Raw genomic sequence first — 16212 nt, forward strand, 5'->3', positions numbered from 1 at the left:
CTAGTCTGACCTCCTGTATGACACAGGCCATAAAATTTCCACAAAAATTCCTAGAGCGTATCTTTAAGAGAAACATCCAGCCTTGACTTAAAAATTATCAGTGATGGAAAATGCACTATGACCATTGGTAAATTTGTTCCAGTGGTTACTCACTGTTATAAATGTATGTCTTATTTTTGGTTAGAAGTTAATAGGTTTCTAAACAGAGAAGTAACATAACTAAATATAATGAGATAAAAATCTCTCTGGCCTTGTTCCAAAGAGATGTTAAGGCTTGTGGGGTCTGTGATGATGGTAATTTGACCTTTTAGTTGGATGGTACTTTTAAGATTTACTGTGCCAGGGTTTGAAAATTCCACTTGTCCTTGGTGAGCTTGAAGTTTTTCCCAGGCAAGTGCCATTAGCCTCTTCCTAATATAAGCTTAGACTTGCATTTAATTTAAAAAAATGGTTTTGGGTGCCTTAATTGTTGGGTGCCCATTTGAAAGAGCCTGATCTTCAGAAATTGCTCCCCTGTGAAAATCAGACCCTTTGAAAAATGTCTCAAGTTTTGTGCACACAATCACGGCCTAAGTTTCTTCTTCGAGTGGTCTCACCCTTAGAATGTTTGAATGGTGAGGGGAGAGACTGGGGGAGCTTGTGAGCACTCCAGGAGGTACAGCTAGGAAAAATTCCACTGTCTGAGCATACCCAATAGGTGCATCCCATGAGTGTGAATATGCAGAGCCCATCTTGAAAAACTTAGGTTACAGGTAAGTAAACTTAATTTCTTCTTCAAATGCTGGTCTCTGTGTATTCCGCTGTGAGTACACGTGTGCTCCATGTGTCTGAGACAGGAGAATTCTTGCAAGTAATGTACATTGGTCTGCATCTGTGCTCCTGCTGTCCTCATGCTCTGCACCAAAATCATAAGTGGTGGGGTGGAGCAATTGCCTCTCCAGTTTCTTCATCAATTTTATCTTCAGTGTAGCTATACTAATAGAACTATTAATACTAGTTAGTGGTTAGATAGCGTCCCCACCATGGGGAACCTTCCCAGCTTTCTGGTATTGAAATCAGATTATATCCAGAATACTGGGCTTTAAAAGCTGCGTCTCCTGTCCCTCCTCTTTTCTTGACAGTGATGACCATCAACATTGTCTGCACTTGCCTCAGGGAGGCTCATCTCTTCACCAAGTGCCGTATCTGTTGTCTGCCCCAGCTGGACCTGTCAGGTGTGGGAATTCTAACTTCCTGGGGAAGGCTATAAGGCCCCAGTCAGACCCAGACTGGAGGAACCTCCCTGTACATTGGCCAGAGTCATCAAGTAGCGCGTCTCCTAGCATGAGGCCTGACGCAAGTGTGAGGAAGATCATACTTATGGACCCTCCATTAGGGTTTGCTCAGGAAAGCAGGGGACACTCTCATAAGCACAAAAGCAGACCACTCTGAAGAGGATGATCCTCCCTTCCCCCCCCAACTCCATCCAAGTCAGGCAAGTCTTCATCCTCAGGTCCCGAAGACTTAGCATGTCTTGAGTCCCAGGGCCACAATATAAAGATGCATAGGAACAAGGTTCTGCTGATACTAGACTCTGCACTGGCAGCATTGCCATCGGCAGGTACCATCTGTAGGGGAGCCCTAGGCACGCCTAGCAGTATGAACCAAAGGTGGTGAAGCAAAGTAGGCTTTGTCAGAATAGTAACATCAGGGTATCAGCTAACCAGGTAAACATGTTCCTGACTGGAGAGGATGGTACAGGAACACGCAGGCCCCTCATAAAGTTAAGGATGGGATGACAGAATAACAGACGAGGATGTTTTGTTCAAACTAGGAGGTACAAGTGTTACCCGCACGCTCTAGGACACCCCACGTTTACCTTTTGGTGGGCTCAAGGGTTAATTTAGGCACCCCCACCCTAACCCAGTTCCTAGGCTCAAGGCCACCCATACCCAATTCCTAGGGTTCAGGGTGTAATCTTCTGTGGGTTTTGTGGGGTTTTTTACCAATGAAAGAGCCTTACACAGTAATATCCTTAACCTCTATTTATTAACAGTTACTACAACAGAATACAAATACTAAGCATACAATGCTCGCCACTCCCAATAAATCAGACTAACTTTTCCTGGTGGCCAGTCAGGATCAGGTCATCCAGGGACTCCAGTTTCTGCAAGGTGTCATCGGCAGAGTGCTGAGGTCTGGCAGCTCTGAGCTTGGGCTGTGTCCTGGAGTTGGTTCCCAAAGAATTTCCTTTTGGACCCCAGTTTATATAGTGAAACTTGAGTCCTGCTTAGCTGTGCCGTAACCAATCATTTTAAACTGAAGTCCTACAAAACAGTATTTTTCACCAATCCTAGCCCATTATGAAACAATTCTTTAACCAATCAGACCCCAGCGCCTTAGTTGATTTTAATCTTGCAAGATTAGTTACGCAACAGACAGAAGAATTAAAGAATCAGACAGAGACCCTACAGATAAACAATAGAGAAGTAGGGATCATAAAGGCAAAACAATAAATAAATGTAGATTTCACAGTCACAACTAGTGAGAAGTGGTTCCTTGCCAGATAGGGTGACCAGACAGGAAGTGTGAAAAATCGGGATGGGGTAGGGGGGTAATAGGAACTATATAAGAAAAAGACCCAAAAATCGGGACTGTCCCTATAAAATTGGGACATCTGGTCACCCTATTGCCAGACAGATGCTATCAAACAAAGTTTTCTTTAAATATCTTCAAGTTTCAGAGTGAAGTGAGCTGTAGCTCACGAAAGCTTATGCTCACATAAATTGGTTAGTCTCTAAAGTGCCACAAGTACTCCTTTTTTTTTAAATATCTTAAGATCTGTTCCTTTATCTGGTGGTGGTGGGTACTCTTGGGACAGGATCGCCACCTTAACAGCCCAATATTACATTGTTTTGATGGAATGTGAGGATGTGACTTTCTGCTTCTTAGTTCTTGTTGTGGGCATATGTGTTGAGCCAGGGCACCTTCGTCACTGAACCAAGTCTGTGGTCTGTCTTCATGATTAACGTAGAGGTCTTCTGAATCTGCAAGCTACTCTGGTGCAGCTAATCCTGGAGTGCCACAAACAGCATAGGAGCAGCACAGACACCCAGCAGCATTAACACCACCTTTGAGGTCGAAAGGCAGAGAACCACCAGTACTGACAAAGAGCACCCGTCGAGAACCTCAGCCACCGGCAGTAATGCTCCAACCCCATATGGATCCGCCAACTCAGAGCCTTCCTACGTCAGCTCTCTTGGTGTGGGTGGACAGAACCGCACACACCGCGGGTAGAGCAGAAGGACTCCACTCCCGGGGATGTCTTTGTTTTCCTGGATCTGCAGTCTCCTCTGTTGCCAGGAGCAGCCATTACCAGAGAGATCTTGACCCCACCTGGAGACGTGAGCTATGGGACCCTATCCAGTCTACCACCTACAGCTTTCCTTTGATAGGATCAACTGCACCATTGATTGTCAGACCTGACCTTGTTATTGGGGGAGTCAAATCTACTGGAGGAACTGTCATTGCCTCATTGATGGAGAACAATCCAAACAGGAGATCAAGAGCTTCCTGGAACCAAACTCCCCCACCCAAACCAGGACATCCCCCCCTTTGGGACTGGTGGTACCCCCTATGTCTTGGGGACCTCTGCAACCCACCTTCAAACCTTTCTTCTGGCTCTGTTGGGTCCATGGGACCCAATGCACACAACACCCAAGGTCTGTGTAATCTAATAAGGAGTCAGATCACCCCTCCGCTCCAAGAGAACAACGAGAACTTCCTTCTGAGCCTACAGAAGAGGAAGAGTATGGTTCTGCTGGTCTGACAAGGGTATCTTCTGTGGTTAGATGTTCAGCTGCGTGTGTGTATTCTCCCTGTGTGCTGCCCCAGCTCTGTGAAGACAGCCGGCACAGCAGACATCGAGCAAACCACTCAATGACCAGAAGATCCGAAGGTGCCAGGCCAGGTTTATTGCCGACAAAGCATGGTAATAGCACCTGGCAGACTCTACAAGGATACTAAGACATGTATGCCTGTGACAATGAATGCAGCCCAGTGGATAGCGGGACTTTCCTTTCCCCCTCGGCTGGACCAAGACACACACTCCGAGAGATACCTCTTTAGACCCTGACACAAACAAGTTACGTAGTGCTCCTCTGACATAGTTACTGCCCCCACACAGGGCTAGTTATTACCCAGCTCCTCGTACATGTTGGTTCGATCAAAACATCTCTATTCATCACCCTGTCATCCTGACCTTATCTTATTGGAGGGGTCAGTGTGTTCCTGTTATCCTTTGGGAATGTTTTTGTACCGTCCTTGATATCAGGGATGTTCTGGTACCACTTGAAATCGGGATGCCTGAGTGCTCTGTGCTTAGCTCTTCTTAGGAGTGTGCGTTTCTGCAATATCGGCCCTGTGCTTGCCAGATTCTGTGAGCTTGCACACAGGCAGAGCCTGATCTTTGCTTACAGCCTGACTTGTGCTAACTTCGCTTTATATCAGCAAAGCTTGGCCCATGGCTTTAGCTCAGGCCTTTGATATGAGCGCTTATATCTCAGGCTCTCTTCCTACATCATCTTCCTCTTCTCTGAATGAGGCAGATGCCCCAGCTTCGCCATCCTCTCCAGGTGACCACAAGCTATTCCAGGAACTGCTACAGAGTTTTGCCCAAGTGCTCCACGTCTCCTGACGAGATCCAGGACGCTCAACATAAGCTTTTGGACATCCTAAAACCCACGGGATCCAACTGGATAGCACACCCAGGGAACACAGTCATACTGGAATTGGCAAGAGCAATTTGGCATACGACAGTAATCTGTGTCCTTCCCCCAAGAGGGCTGAGAAGTGTTCCTTTATGCTTGCAAAAGGGGCAGAGATTTTATTTACCCATCCTGCACTAAACTCTGGTTGTTCAGGATGTCACTGAAAGATCTAGGCAGCAACACCCAAGAGCCACCACCAAGAGCCTGGTACTGACCAGGAGGCCAAACATCTGGATCTGTTAGAGAGGAAGGTGTTTAAATCTACTAACCTCCAATTTAGAATATTGGACTAAGTATGATTTTTCTAAATTATTCAGAGTTCCTAGATTTTAAGGACAAACTATCCTAGCAGGACAGGGCTAAATTTCTGGCCCTTATCGGTGAAGACACACTGGTGGCCAAATCTTTTTTTAAAATATATATATATATTCACCCTGAAGAGGAAATACCATTAATAACCATACATATAGAGGCCTATGCCTCAACCATTTTACCATCAGTGTTCTTATGAACTGCCTCATAAAAGACAGAGAAGGCCCAAAGGCATGGTACCCTGCACCCTCCACTTAACCACATCAGCCCAACCGCACCTCCTGGCCGAAAGATACTTTTGACAAAATGTTCAGGAGTTGTGAACCAAAGTTGATGCCATCTCTACCCAATTCCCAGGTCTCCTTTGGTAGCTGCCTAGCACTCTTCTGCCTCCCACCCCTGCCCCACAGCTGGAGGGCAGTAACAACAAACAAGTGGGTGCAGGATATAATCCATTTCAGTTATACAATCAAGCTTCTCTCCTCCTCCTCCAAAACCTCCTTCCCCTTCCCTTTTCAGGGACCACTCTTACGAGGAGATACTCTCTCTCCTCCAACGGGGACCAATAGTGCAGGTACTTCTTCAGCATTGGGAAGAGGTTTATGTGTGAAATATTTCCTCGTTCACAAAAAGAAGGCAGTATGGAGACCCAGTCTCGACCTGTGACAACTCAATGTTTTTATTCACAAACTAAAATTCCACACGGTTATATTGGTATTGATAATACCAATCCGGGAAAAGAACTCATGATTCATAGCTCTTGATAAAACATAAAATAATCACTGATAAATGTTTCAAATGAGACACACACTAGTGGAGTGGTAAATAATTAAGTGGACAGGTCACTGATACAGTATGATGTGGATTGCTTGATTCAGTGGTGAACAGCATTTTCACTCAGTGGGAACCCCCACTTGGGACTCTTTCACCTCCCGGGAAAACAAGAAATGCAACACTTGCTGCTCCAGGGGTGACACACTCTTCCTACTCCATTGGACACCACTTGAACTATTCATTCTGCTGCTACCTTGGTTCTTTGGAAAATTCAGCCAGACAGAGCCTGAGTCATCTTCATTGAGGCCAAAGGACCCAAACAGTTCTGGTTTATAAGCCTCCTAAAAACGTCAGCACGTCCTCTCATCAGCATTCAACCCTCCCAGATTGTCTGACTCAAGAGAATGGCAGGCTCAGGCATCCCAACTCAGGTGCCTTTCACCCCATGGCTTCGTATTTGGATGGGCCTGGAATGTGGAACGTTCCTATTCTGAGGCTGAGCAAGTCATTCTCGAGAACAGCAGTGTGATGCTGGCAGACCAGGTGCCAGCTTATGCCCAGGTCTCACTGAACACTGACAAAAGCATAGCTGGAACCAGTCTGGCTTACCTCTGTGTTTGTGTTGTTGTGAAATAGATGTTAAGTCGACAGGAAGAATGTGTTTTAGTGTTTAGACCTGATGAAATGCTTGTAGGATGCTGCATGTATTGATCTCACTTAACCTCTGTTAGCCCATGGTATAAAGTTATATTGAGAGTTTGCATTTGCAGTTGAGTTACTCACCAAACAGCAAAGAAGCATTCATTAATGTAAAGTGCTTGTTCTGCACACAAGAAGGTCCATTGAGGGTAAATGAGCCATTGTGAAACAACAAAGGACAGACTTTATTGATTGCTTCCCTGCCCCCCATGGTCCCCCCTACCCATAAAGAGAGGCTTGCACTTGGACACTCTGCCATCAGTTTGAACTCTGGAGGAAGAAAATAAAAATGCCCGACCAGAAGGAACTGTAGCTCTGTGTGGCTTGAACTTTTGAAGGGCAAAGATTTCTAAACATAAGCAGGGGATCCTCAAGCTGCATAGCTTGCCTTAGGGGACATATGGATCTGGCATATACAGCAGTTACAATCACCTTTTGGAACCTAAGATTGTAACTCATTTGAGTATGTATATCTGCTTTAACCTTGCAAATAACTCTTGTTTCTTTTTCTTCATTAATAAATCTTTAGTTTATTACACGATTGACTACAAGTTTTGTCTTTGAGTGCGCATGGGTACAATTGACCCGGGATAAGTGACTTGCCCTTGGGGACTGGGAGTAACCTGAATATTGTGATTTTTGGTGTAAAGGACCATCTGTCACAAAGGCAGGCTTGCCTGGGTTCAAGATAGACCAGAGTGCCCAAGTGGGCTGTCTGTGACTCCAGGGAAAGGCTGGTATAGTCATTGAGGAGTTCACACTTGTTACTTGGTTGGTGAAATCTAATTATAGAACCATCAATCAATCTGGGGCTTGTGCCCTGCTCCTTGACAGACTGCCCGAGGTTGGCACTCGTGCTCTTGACCCACTTGAGACAGCTTGACAAGCAGAAAAGATTCCATCAGAAAAATGTTAGCTGTCTAAGTGGAAGCGCTTCTCCCTCGGGACCAGCAGAATCATATATCTGCAGATACAGCGGATATTCTTGCAGTCTCCCTCCTTACCCACAAGGTTGGTCTTTCCCTTAGCTTGATACAGGTTTACCTGGTGGCAAGCAACTTTTATAAAAAACCAGCAGATAGCTACTTTATTTTTATTCACACAGTAACTTCTGGATTCCTAGATGGATTAACCAGAACCTTTCTGCAAGTAACAAAATCAACTTTTCACTGGAACCTCAACTTAGTACTTTTTGCATTCACTAAGCCAGCTTTTGACCCCTTTGCTACATGTTCAGTGTCTTACCTATCAACGAACATTATCTTGTTGCTATCACCTTGGACAGAAGGGCAGGTGAGCTTGTGGCCCTAATGACAGACCCACCTTATACAATTTTCCATAAAGACGCACAGTCTTGCTACAGCTGCACCTGAAATTCATCCCTAAGGCAGTTTCAGAAGTTCACGTAAACCAGACAGTCCACTCATGGTGTTCTTTCCGAAGCCTCCTGCCTCCATTGAAGAGAAAAGGGCTTCGTTCCTTGATGTGACGAGGCCAATGCACATCTACCTGCAGCGAACAGAACAGATCAGAGAGTCATCTTGATTGTTTGTTGCTATAGCAGAACGAGTCTGAGGACAAGCTATTTCCTCCCAGACAATCTCTAGATGGATTTCTGGCTGCATCCTGCTTTATCATTTGGCACATCTTCCTCCCCTACATGCAGTATGGGCTCACTGGTACCAGAGCACAAGCAGCCTCGGTAGCATCGCTTCAGAAGGTACCCCCACTTGATATTTGCAAGGCAGCAATATGGAGTTCTGTGCATATGTTCACAAGGCATTACCCACTGAACTAAGACTCCTCCACTGACTTATCCTTTGGGACTGTGGTTCTACAAGCAGCTATATCACCTGCATCTTTGCATCACCTCCTCCGAGTATTGCTTGTCAGTCACCCATAGTGAATTACACATAGGGATCAGCACGTGAAGAAGAAAGGGAAGTCACTACCCTTTTGTAACTAGAACTTTTCCAAAATGCCTGGTCCTTTTCTGTATGCCACTACCTTGCTTCCTTCCCTTGTGCTTTGGATCATAAGGTTCGCAGTAGAGAAGAAACTGGAGAGGCATTTGGTCCACCCTGCCTCTCAATCTCGATACGGAACACAAGGAGAGCAAGGATGCAGGCATGGACCAGTGGATGCTACTTGCAAGAATTTGCTGGTCTCAAGCATGTGGAGTGCATGCATACCCACAGGAGAATACAGATAGGGACCACACATCTCAAAGGACTTCAGTTACCTTATGGTAAATAACTTCCCTTTATATCACTTATGGTTGACAAGATAGCCTTCCAAACTTGATTTGAGAGTAAACTGATGCAGTTGTGTTTGTTGTTTTTTGCAGATAGACTGCTCTGTTGCCTTTGCTACTGCTACTTTTTAGTTCTTCCAAGATGCAGCAGAGTGACTAGCTTTTGTCATTGTCTGCTATTTAGACCTCTGTGGGGAGCAGTGAAATGGAGAGGAGTCTGAGTTCACTCCGCTGCTGTTTGGCAAGGCTATGAGTGGCAGTGGTGGCAGACATTGGAGCTTTTCAGAGGAAGGAGGCTCCAAAAACAGAGGCCGAGTGAGGGATAAAGTACAGATTTTATTTAGATTTACATCTCTACCCTAGCCCCTCGCTATCGAGCTGACATTCTGGATTACTAGTTACTACTTCCCATCCCCAAATCCTGAAGACTTTCAGCTCTCCATTCAACCTCCCTTGAACCCTTCTCTCTACCTTCCATAATACCTGCTGAGGGCACTGTTAAATGGCTTTCTTTTCTGTGTATAGCGTATAGTATTTTCTCTTGTCTCCTTTTATTCCACTTGATTTCTCTTCAATGGGTCCTTCTCTGTATATTGTATCAGGTTTAGCTTCCTTTTATCATTTTCAGTCATTTCAGCTGCTGTTCAGATCTTCCTCCACTGCCTCCGGAGCAGAAATCTATTTAGACTGGTTACCTAAGTGGTACTTGAAAGGCTGGATTCATCCTTGGTGCAGTGTTGGATTTGTTTAAGTTAATGTCGGAGATGAATTCATCCTGCAAGGTGGATAAAAATCAGTGACTTAAAAAAATAATTAAAAATCTAATTTTATTGAATCAGATTTTTCAATTTTTTGTTTATTTAAATTGTTGGTTTTTCTCTTCTTAGCAATAAACCTGTTTAAAATGAAATCTGAATTTAGTACAAAATATGTGAAGGGCAACATTTCTTATAATCTCTTAAAATCTACTGGCTTAACCAAGAGATGTTCAAGAGAGTCATACAAAAAGTGGAAACTAGGTCAAATTATTAAGCATGAATATATAAAAAAAAAACAAAAAACCCCAAGCATGTAGCAACAAAATTAGAAAGGCCAAGACCCAAAATGAGATTAAACTAGCTGAGGATATAAAGGGTAACAAGAAAACATTTTACAAATACATTAGGAGCAAAAGGAAGACCAGACCGAGGACAGGTTAGGTCCATTGCTCAACAAGTAGGGAACGATAATGGAAAACACAGCAATGGCTGAAATGTTAACTGCCGTTTTTGTTTCGGTATTCACATGGTAAACATTGATTGGGTAGAATCTGAGGCTAAAATAGGGGAAAAGCAAGTTAAAGAATTAATTAGATAAGTTAGATGTCTTCAAGGTGTCAGGGCCTGACCAAAATGCATCCCAGGTACTTAAGGAAATTGCTGAAAAGATCTCTGAGCCATTAGCAATTATCTTTGAGAATTCATGGACAGCTGGAGAGATCCCAGAGGACTGGGAAAGGGCAAATATAGAGTAGAATTTGAGTTATAAACCCCTCAGGAATTGAGGTAGTTAGTGACTCTGAAATGTTCGGTTTCAGAGTAACAGCTGTGTTAGTCTGTATTCGCAAAAAGAAAAGGAGTACTTGTGGCACCTTAGAGACTAACCAATTTATTTGAGCATGAGCTTTCGTGAGCTACAGCTCACTTCTCTGACAAAACATTATGGTTCTTTCAAAAGTTTACAACTGAACATTGACTTAATACAGCTTTGAAACTTTACTTTGCGGAAGAAAAATACTGCTTTCCTTTTGTTTTTTGTTTTTTAGTAGTTTACGTTTAACACGGCCCTGTACTGTATTTGTTTTTTTGGGTGGGGGTCTCTGTTGCTTCCTGATTATTTACTTCAGGTTCCAAATGAGGTGTGTGGTTGACTGGTCAGTTTGTAACTCTGGTGTTCGTAGGTAATACAGTAGAACCAGTAGTTATCTATTATAAAGGGAAATAAGGATAATCCAGGGAATCATAGACCAGTCAGCTTAATTTCCGTACCCAGAAAGATAATGGAGCAAATAACCAATCAGTTTGTAAGCACCTAGCAGATACAGTGATAAGTAAGTCAACATAGATTTGTCAAAAACAAATGTCAAACCAGCTTAATATTCTTCTTTGGCAGGGTAATAAGCCTTGTGGATGGGGGGAAGTCGTAGATGTGATATATCTCGACTTCAGTAAGGTCTCACATGTTCTTCTCATAAGCAAACTAGAGAAACATAGCCTAAACAAACCTACTATAAGGTGGGTGAACAACTAGTTGGAAAACTGTACTCAGAGTAGTTATCAGTAGTTCACAGAAAAGCTGGAAGGGGTCTCACAGAGATCTGTCCTGGGTCTTGTTATAATCAATGTCTTCATAAATGATTTGGATAATGGCATAGAGAGTACACTTAAAATTTGCTGACAGTACCAATCTGGGAGGGGTTGCAAGTGCTTTGGAGGACAGGATTAAAATTCAAAATGATCATGGCAAACTGGAAAAATGGCCTGAAATAAATAGGATGAAATTTAATAACTACAAATGCAAAGCACTATATTTAGGAAGGAATACTCAATTGCACAAATATAAAATGGGAAATTACTTGCTAGGAGGGATCTGGGGATTATAATCTATCACAAACTAAATATGAGTCAATGGTGTAACACAAGTTGCAAAAAAAGGAAACATCAGTCTGGGATGTATTAGCAGGAGTGTTGTAAGCAAGACATGAGAAATAATTCTCCCATTCTACTCAGTACTCAGCTGGAGTACTGCATCAAGTTTTGGGCACCACACTTTGGGAATGATGAAGACAAATTGGAGAAAGTCCAGAAGAGAGGAACAAAACTGATCAAAGTTCTAGAAAACATGACCTATGGGGGAAGATTGGAAAAACTGGGTGAGGGGGGACATAATAGTCTTCAAGTGTATAAAAGGTGGTTATAAAGAGGAGGGTGATAAATTATTCTCCTTATCCACCGAGGATGGACAAGAAGTAATGGGCTTAAATTGCAACAAGGACGGTTTAGGTTAGACATTAGGAAAAGTTTAGGGTAGTTAAGCAGTGGAAAAAATTACCTAGGGAGGTTGTGTAATCTGTGTCATTGGAGGTTTTTAAGAACATGTTAGAAAAACACCTGTTGGGATGGTCTAGATAATTCTTAGTCCTGTCTCAATACAGGGGATTGGACTAGATGATCTATTGAGGTACCTTCCGGTCCTACGTTTCTAGGATTCTAAAACATTTAAATAATAAATATGCTATTTTGTGTGTTTAATTAAATTCAAATTACCCTTCTAATGCAGATTGACACAAATTATGTGCAAAATGTTTATTAATAAGTAAGCAATATATCATTCACCATTTTCTAACATACTAAAAATGCAGGTAAGAAGGATCTGAAAATATTAAGCCATATAACTGCTTAAATAAATGTATATAGTTATAGTGTACCCTCTTAGGTAGCAAAAAGATGTATCAGAGCTAGTATAGAGGCTCTGTCTAGTTGTAAATCAACATATTTTAATGATTATATCAACCAGTGAGAATGCACCTTTCTTCAGAAAATAATTGAAGTACAAGTGGAAAAGTAGATTAAAATCAAGGATTGAAATGGAGGATTTCTTCTTGGTGATTCAAATAATTATTTAAATCGATCCTCTGTCATCCTGTTTAAAAATAGGAATGTTGCTCATGCTACATGTCGGAACTATCTTGGATCTTTTCAGTAGCCGTTCTTTGTACCAGTCGTTGGTGATGCTGTTCATATTGTATGTTTAATTTTAGTGCTTAGGTACTGTGGTAAAAGGGAGCTGTATAAATATCTGAGGGAGAGAATCGGAGCTGAGTGGAAAACTTTCATCAGTCTTCAAGGGGAAAAAACAAACAAAAAAAGCTTTAAAAAATGTTTGAAAATATTTCCTGTTTTACTGACTAGCTAGTGTAATCAGTTAAAAAGGGTTTCTTGGTCTCAGCAGAGCAATAGTAATAGAACTCACTCCTCTGTATGTGGTAAAAATATCTTAGGGCAAACAGCATCTGGTCTTGATTCATTTTAACTTGAATAGTTATTCTACATATAACAAATGACAAACTTACTCTTTTGGAGTATTGTCTCAATTGTTTCTGTATTTCCCACTTCAGGAGTGGGATAATGAGCTGAAAGCTCTCCTAGAAGATATGAAAGACAAATCTGGTAACTTAAAGAAACGATGCCCAGATCGCAAGACTGAAGCTGGCGCTGCCTATAGTCGTGTGAAAGCTGTATATGGGACGATAGCAGAACTTCCAAAGCTGAAGGAGATGAAGGAGGTGACTCAGCATCTTGGGACAGTAAAGCACATCTCTGCAGAGAAGGTAAACACAGCATGATTTGAGGTGTGGCCTTCCTATATCTTCACCCATTCAGGCTATTTCACACTGATATAGAGAATAAATGGAGTAGCTCAGCCTATTGCCTGTAGTGAACCTTACTCTTGTTTTCTCTCTATTGCTTAGGCAGCAGATTTTCGCACAAAAATAGAGAAATTCATTGACTCTCGGACTGATAACTTACGCGACATGAAAGGTGGAGAATTTTGGCCCATTGTTAAATGTGTCAAAATCCGTGTTCCCGGTGCTAATGTCTTGAAGACTGGGGCAGTGCTGGTGGATTTGCCTGGAGTACGAGATTCCAATGCTGCCAGGGATAATGCTGCCAAAGAGGTACAATGGCATCTCTGAAATTTCAGTCTGTGGTTTGTTTTGTTTTTTTTAAGCCCTTATGTCCCGTCTGGTTCCCAGACCTGATCTTCATTGGAAGCAGCATCTTCCTCCTTAACTGCTATATAATGGTTTTGCACACATCATGTCATTCAATATGCATTGGGCACATGAGCAACCTCTTCCCTTTTCCTCTGTTTTTCAAACATAAACATTTGCAACACCATGTAATTAACATGTGGCACTTGCTGCTGCATGATACCATAGTGACAAGCTGATTACTAAAACTCTAGGATTAGTAGCTTCTATGGATAAGTGGCATCCACAGTTGCACTAATTAGGATAAAATTACAAGTGCTATCCATCCTTGTGCTTCAGGGCATACATTGATTGTTATTTGAGGTCTGTAAGTAATCACCATAGATGCTATCATATTGCACTCTTAGGTGCCTTGAGGACATTTATCCCTCCCTTAGAAGGATGCATTGCTATTAGGGACTGATCATAGTACAGTCAGAAGTAATACATCTGTGTTTGTGTTTACGCAGACCTTTTCTGCCATTTCAATTCCTTTTGTACATCTCCATCAGCAACACTGCTAAATTGTGTTTGTATTAGTGCATTCTGCGAAAATCTGGGCAACTGTCTTATAGTGCCTCAGTAGATAAGAGTGCCAAAAAACCTGATTAACGTTAAATTTGGAAAATGGTTAACCACTGATAGACACATGTAACTGTTATATAGTAACTCTGAAAGCCTTGGCTCGTAAATAGGTTTGGAATTCTTTCCTTTTGCATTATCCAGCTGGATATTAATATTAATATTACTAAGGGCTTGTCTTCCACTTAATATTTCTAAGGGCTTGTCTCCACTTAGCAGGGGATCGATGCTCGGCGATTGATCCACCGGGGGTCGATTTAGTAAAGACCCGGTAAATCGACTGCCGATCACTCTCCCATCGACTCTGGTACTCCACCGGAACAAGAAGCATAAGGTAAGTCGACAGGAGAGTTTCTCCCGTCGACCCAGTGCGGTGTAGATACCACAGTAAGTTGATCTAAAGTACGTCGACTGCAGCTATGTTATTCATGTAGCTGGAGTTGCGTGACTTAGGTCAACTTAGCCCTGTAGTGTAAACCTGCCCTAAGTGTCACTTTACGACTTAGACACCCATGCGGGTTTGGAGATTCTGAGACCGTGAACAGTGTTTCTTTAAAAAAAGCAAACTTTTTTGGACAGTTCTTCTGAATGTATTATTTCGTAAGAATTGGTTGAAACTCTCAAGCTTTAGAACTAATTACTATAGTTTTCCTGTAAACTGACTTTTCTTGCCATCCTTTAGTATTTAAAGAACTGCAATGCAGTGTGGGTAGTAGCCAACATCACCAGAGCTGTGGATGACAAGACTGCCAAGGAGATGCTGAGTGCAAACCTGCGGAGGCAGCTGCTCATGGATGGCCAATATGGGAGTTTAGCTTTTGTTTGTACGAAGACTGATAGCTTTAATGTTACAGAAATAATGAGGTAACTTCAACTCTCCCGAGCCTGCTGCAGTAGCATGTCTTGCATGAGGTAGTGGTTGATCACTCAAGCTCTGTTAAACTGGGAACCACTTCAGCAACTTGCCAGGGGTACAAGAGATGCTCTTAACTTTCATAAAATGGGACAGATTACAGGTAGAGGTAGAACGTAGAGGTGATCCCACTGAGACTAAGGGCTCGCAAGTTACTGTGCGGCAAGCCAGAGTCTGACTCTGCAGCTCACCAGCTTGCTGTGCACTAACATTCTGTGTGGACAGTGCTAGATACAGTGAATGTCAGTGTGGCTCCTCAGCCTTAGGGATTGTCTTCACTATGGAGCTAAATCAGTGCTGCCGCAATCGATGCAGTGGCATTTCTGTACTCCACCTCAACGAGAGGCGGAAGCAATGTTGGCAGGAAAGCGTCTCCCATCAACATAGCATAGAGTGGACCCCACAGTAAGTAGATCTAAGCTACATCGACTTAAGTTATGCTACTAATGTAACTCAAATTGCGTTGCTTAGATCGACCGGAAGCGGTAGTGTAGACCTGCCTTTAGGGCCCTACCAAATTCACAGCCATGAAAAACGAGTCATGCACCTTGAAGTCTGATCTCCTACCATGAAATCTGGTCTTGTGTGTACATTTACCCTGTGCTATACAGATTTCACAGGGGAGACCAGCATTTCTTAAATTGAGGGTCCTGACCCAAAAGGGAGTTACGGGGGGGAGGGTATCACAAGTTTATTTTAGGGGGGTTGTGATATTGCCACCCTTGATTCTGCACTGGCTTCAGGGCTGGGGAGTGGCGGCTGTTGGCCAGGCACCCAGCTCTGCCCGCAGCAGCGCAGAAATAAGGCTGGCAACACCACACCGTGCCATTCTTACTTCTGTGCTTCAGAGCTGGGCTCCCGGCCAGCAGCCACGGCTCTGGCTACCCAGCTCTGAAGGCACCGCCGCTGCCAGCAGCAGAGCAGTAGTAAGGGTAGCAGTACTGCAGCCCCCCTATAATAACGTTGTGATTTCTCTTCCTCCACCCCCTTTTTGGGTCAGGACCCCAACAATTATCTGTAAAATTTCAGATTTAAATAGCTGAAATGAAATTTATGATTTTTAAAATCCTATGATTGTGAAATTGACCAAAATGGACCATGAATTTGGTAGGGCCCTAATCATACTACAACTTGTAGG

General features: G+C 43.0%; 1 protein-coding gene across 3 annotated transcripts in view; it reads left to right on the plus strand.

Annotated features, from left to right (window-relative positions):
- Window positions 1–16212, plus strand: part of LOC311516072 (uncharacterized protein) — a 109188-nt gene that overhangs the window by 36500 nt on the left and 56476 nt on the right. For all 3 annotated transcript variants that reach the window (XM_084619715.1, XM_084619717.1, XM_084619716.1), the window contains exons 9-11: window positions 12944–13156; window positions 13298–13504; window positions 14844–15025. In XM_084619715.1, coding sequence (XP_084475841.1) covers window positions 12944–13156; window positions 13298–13504; window positions 14844–15025 — 602 coding nt within the window. The remainder of the gene's footprint in view (window positions 1–12943; window positions 13157–13297; window positions 13505–14843; window positions 15026–16212) is intronic.

The sequence above is a fragment of the Lepidochelys olivacea genome (assembly GCF_965140295.1).
Source record: "Lepidochelys olivacea isolate rLepOli2 genome assembly, chromosome: 2".
Classification (NCBI taxonomy): Eukaryota; Metazoa; Chordata; order Testudines; family Cheloniidae; genus Lepidochelys; species Lepidochelys olivacea.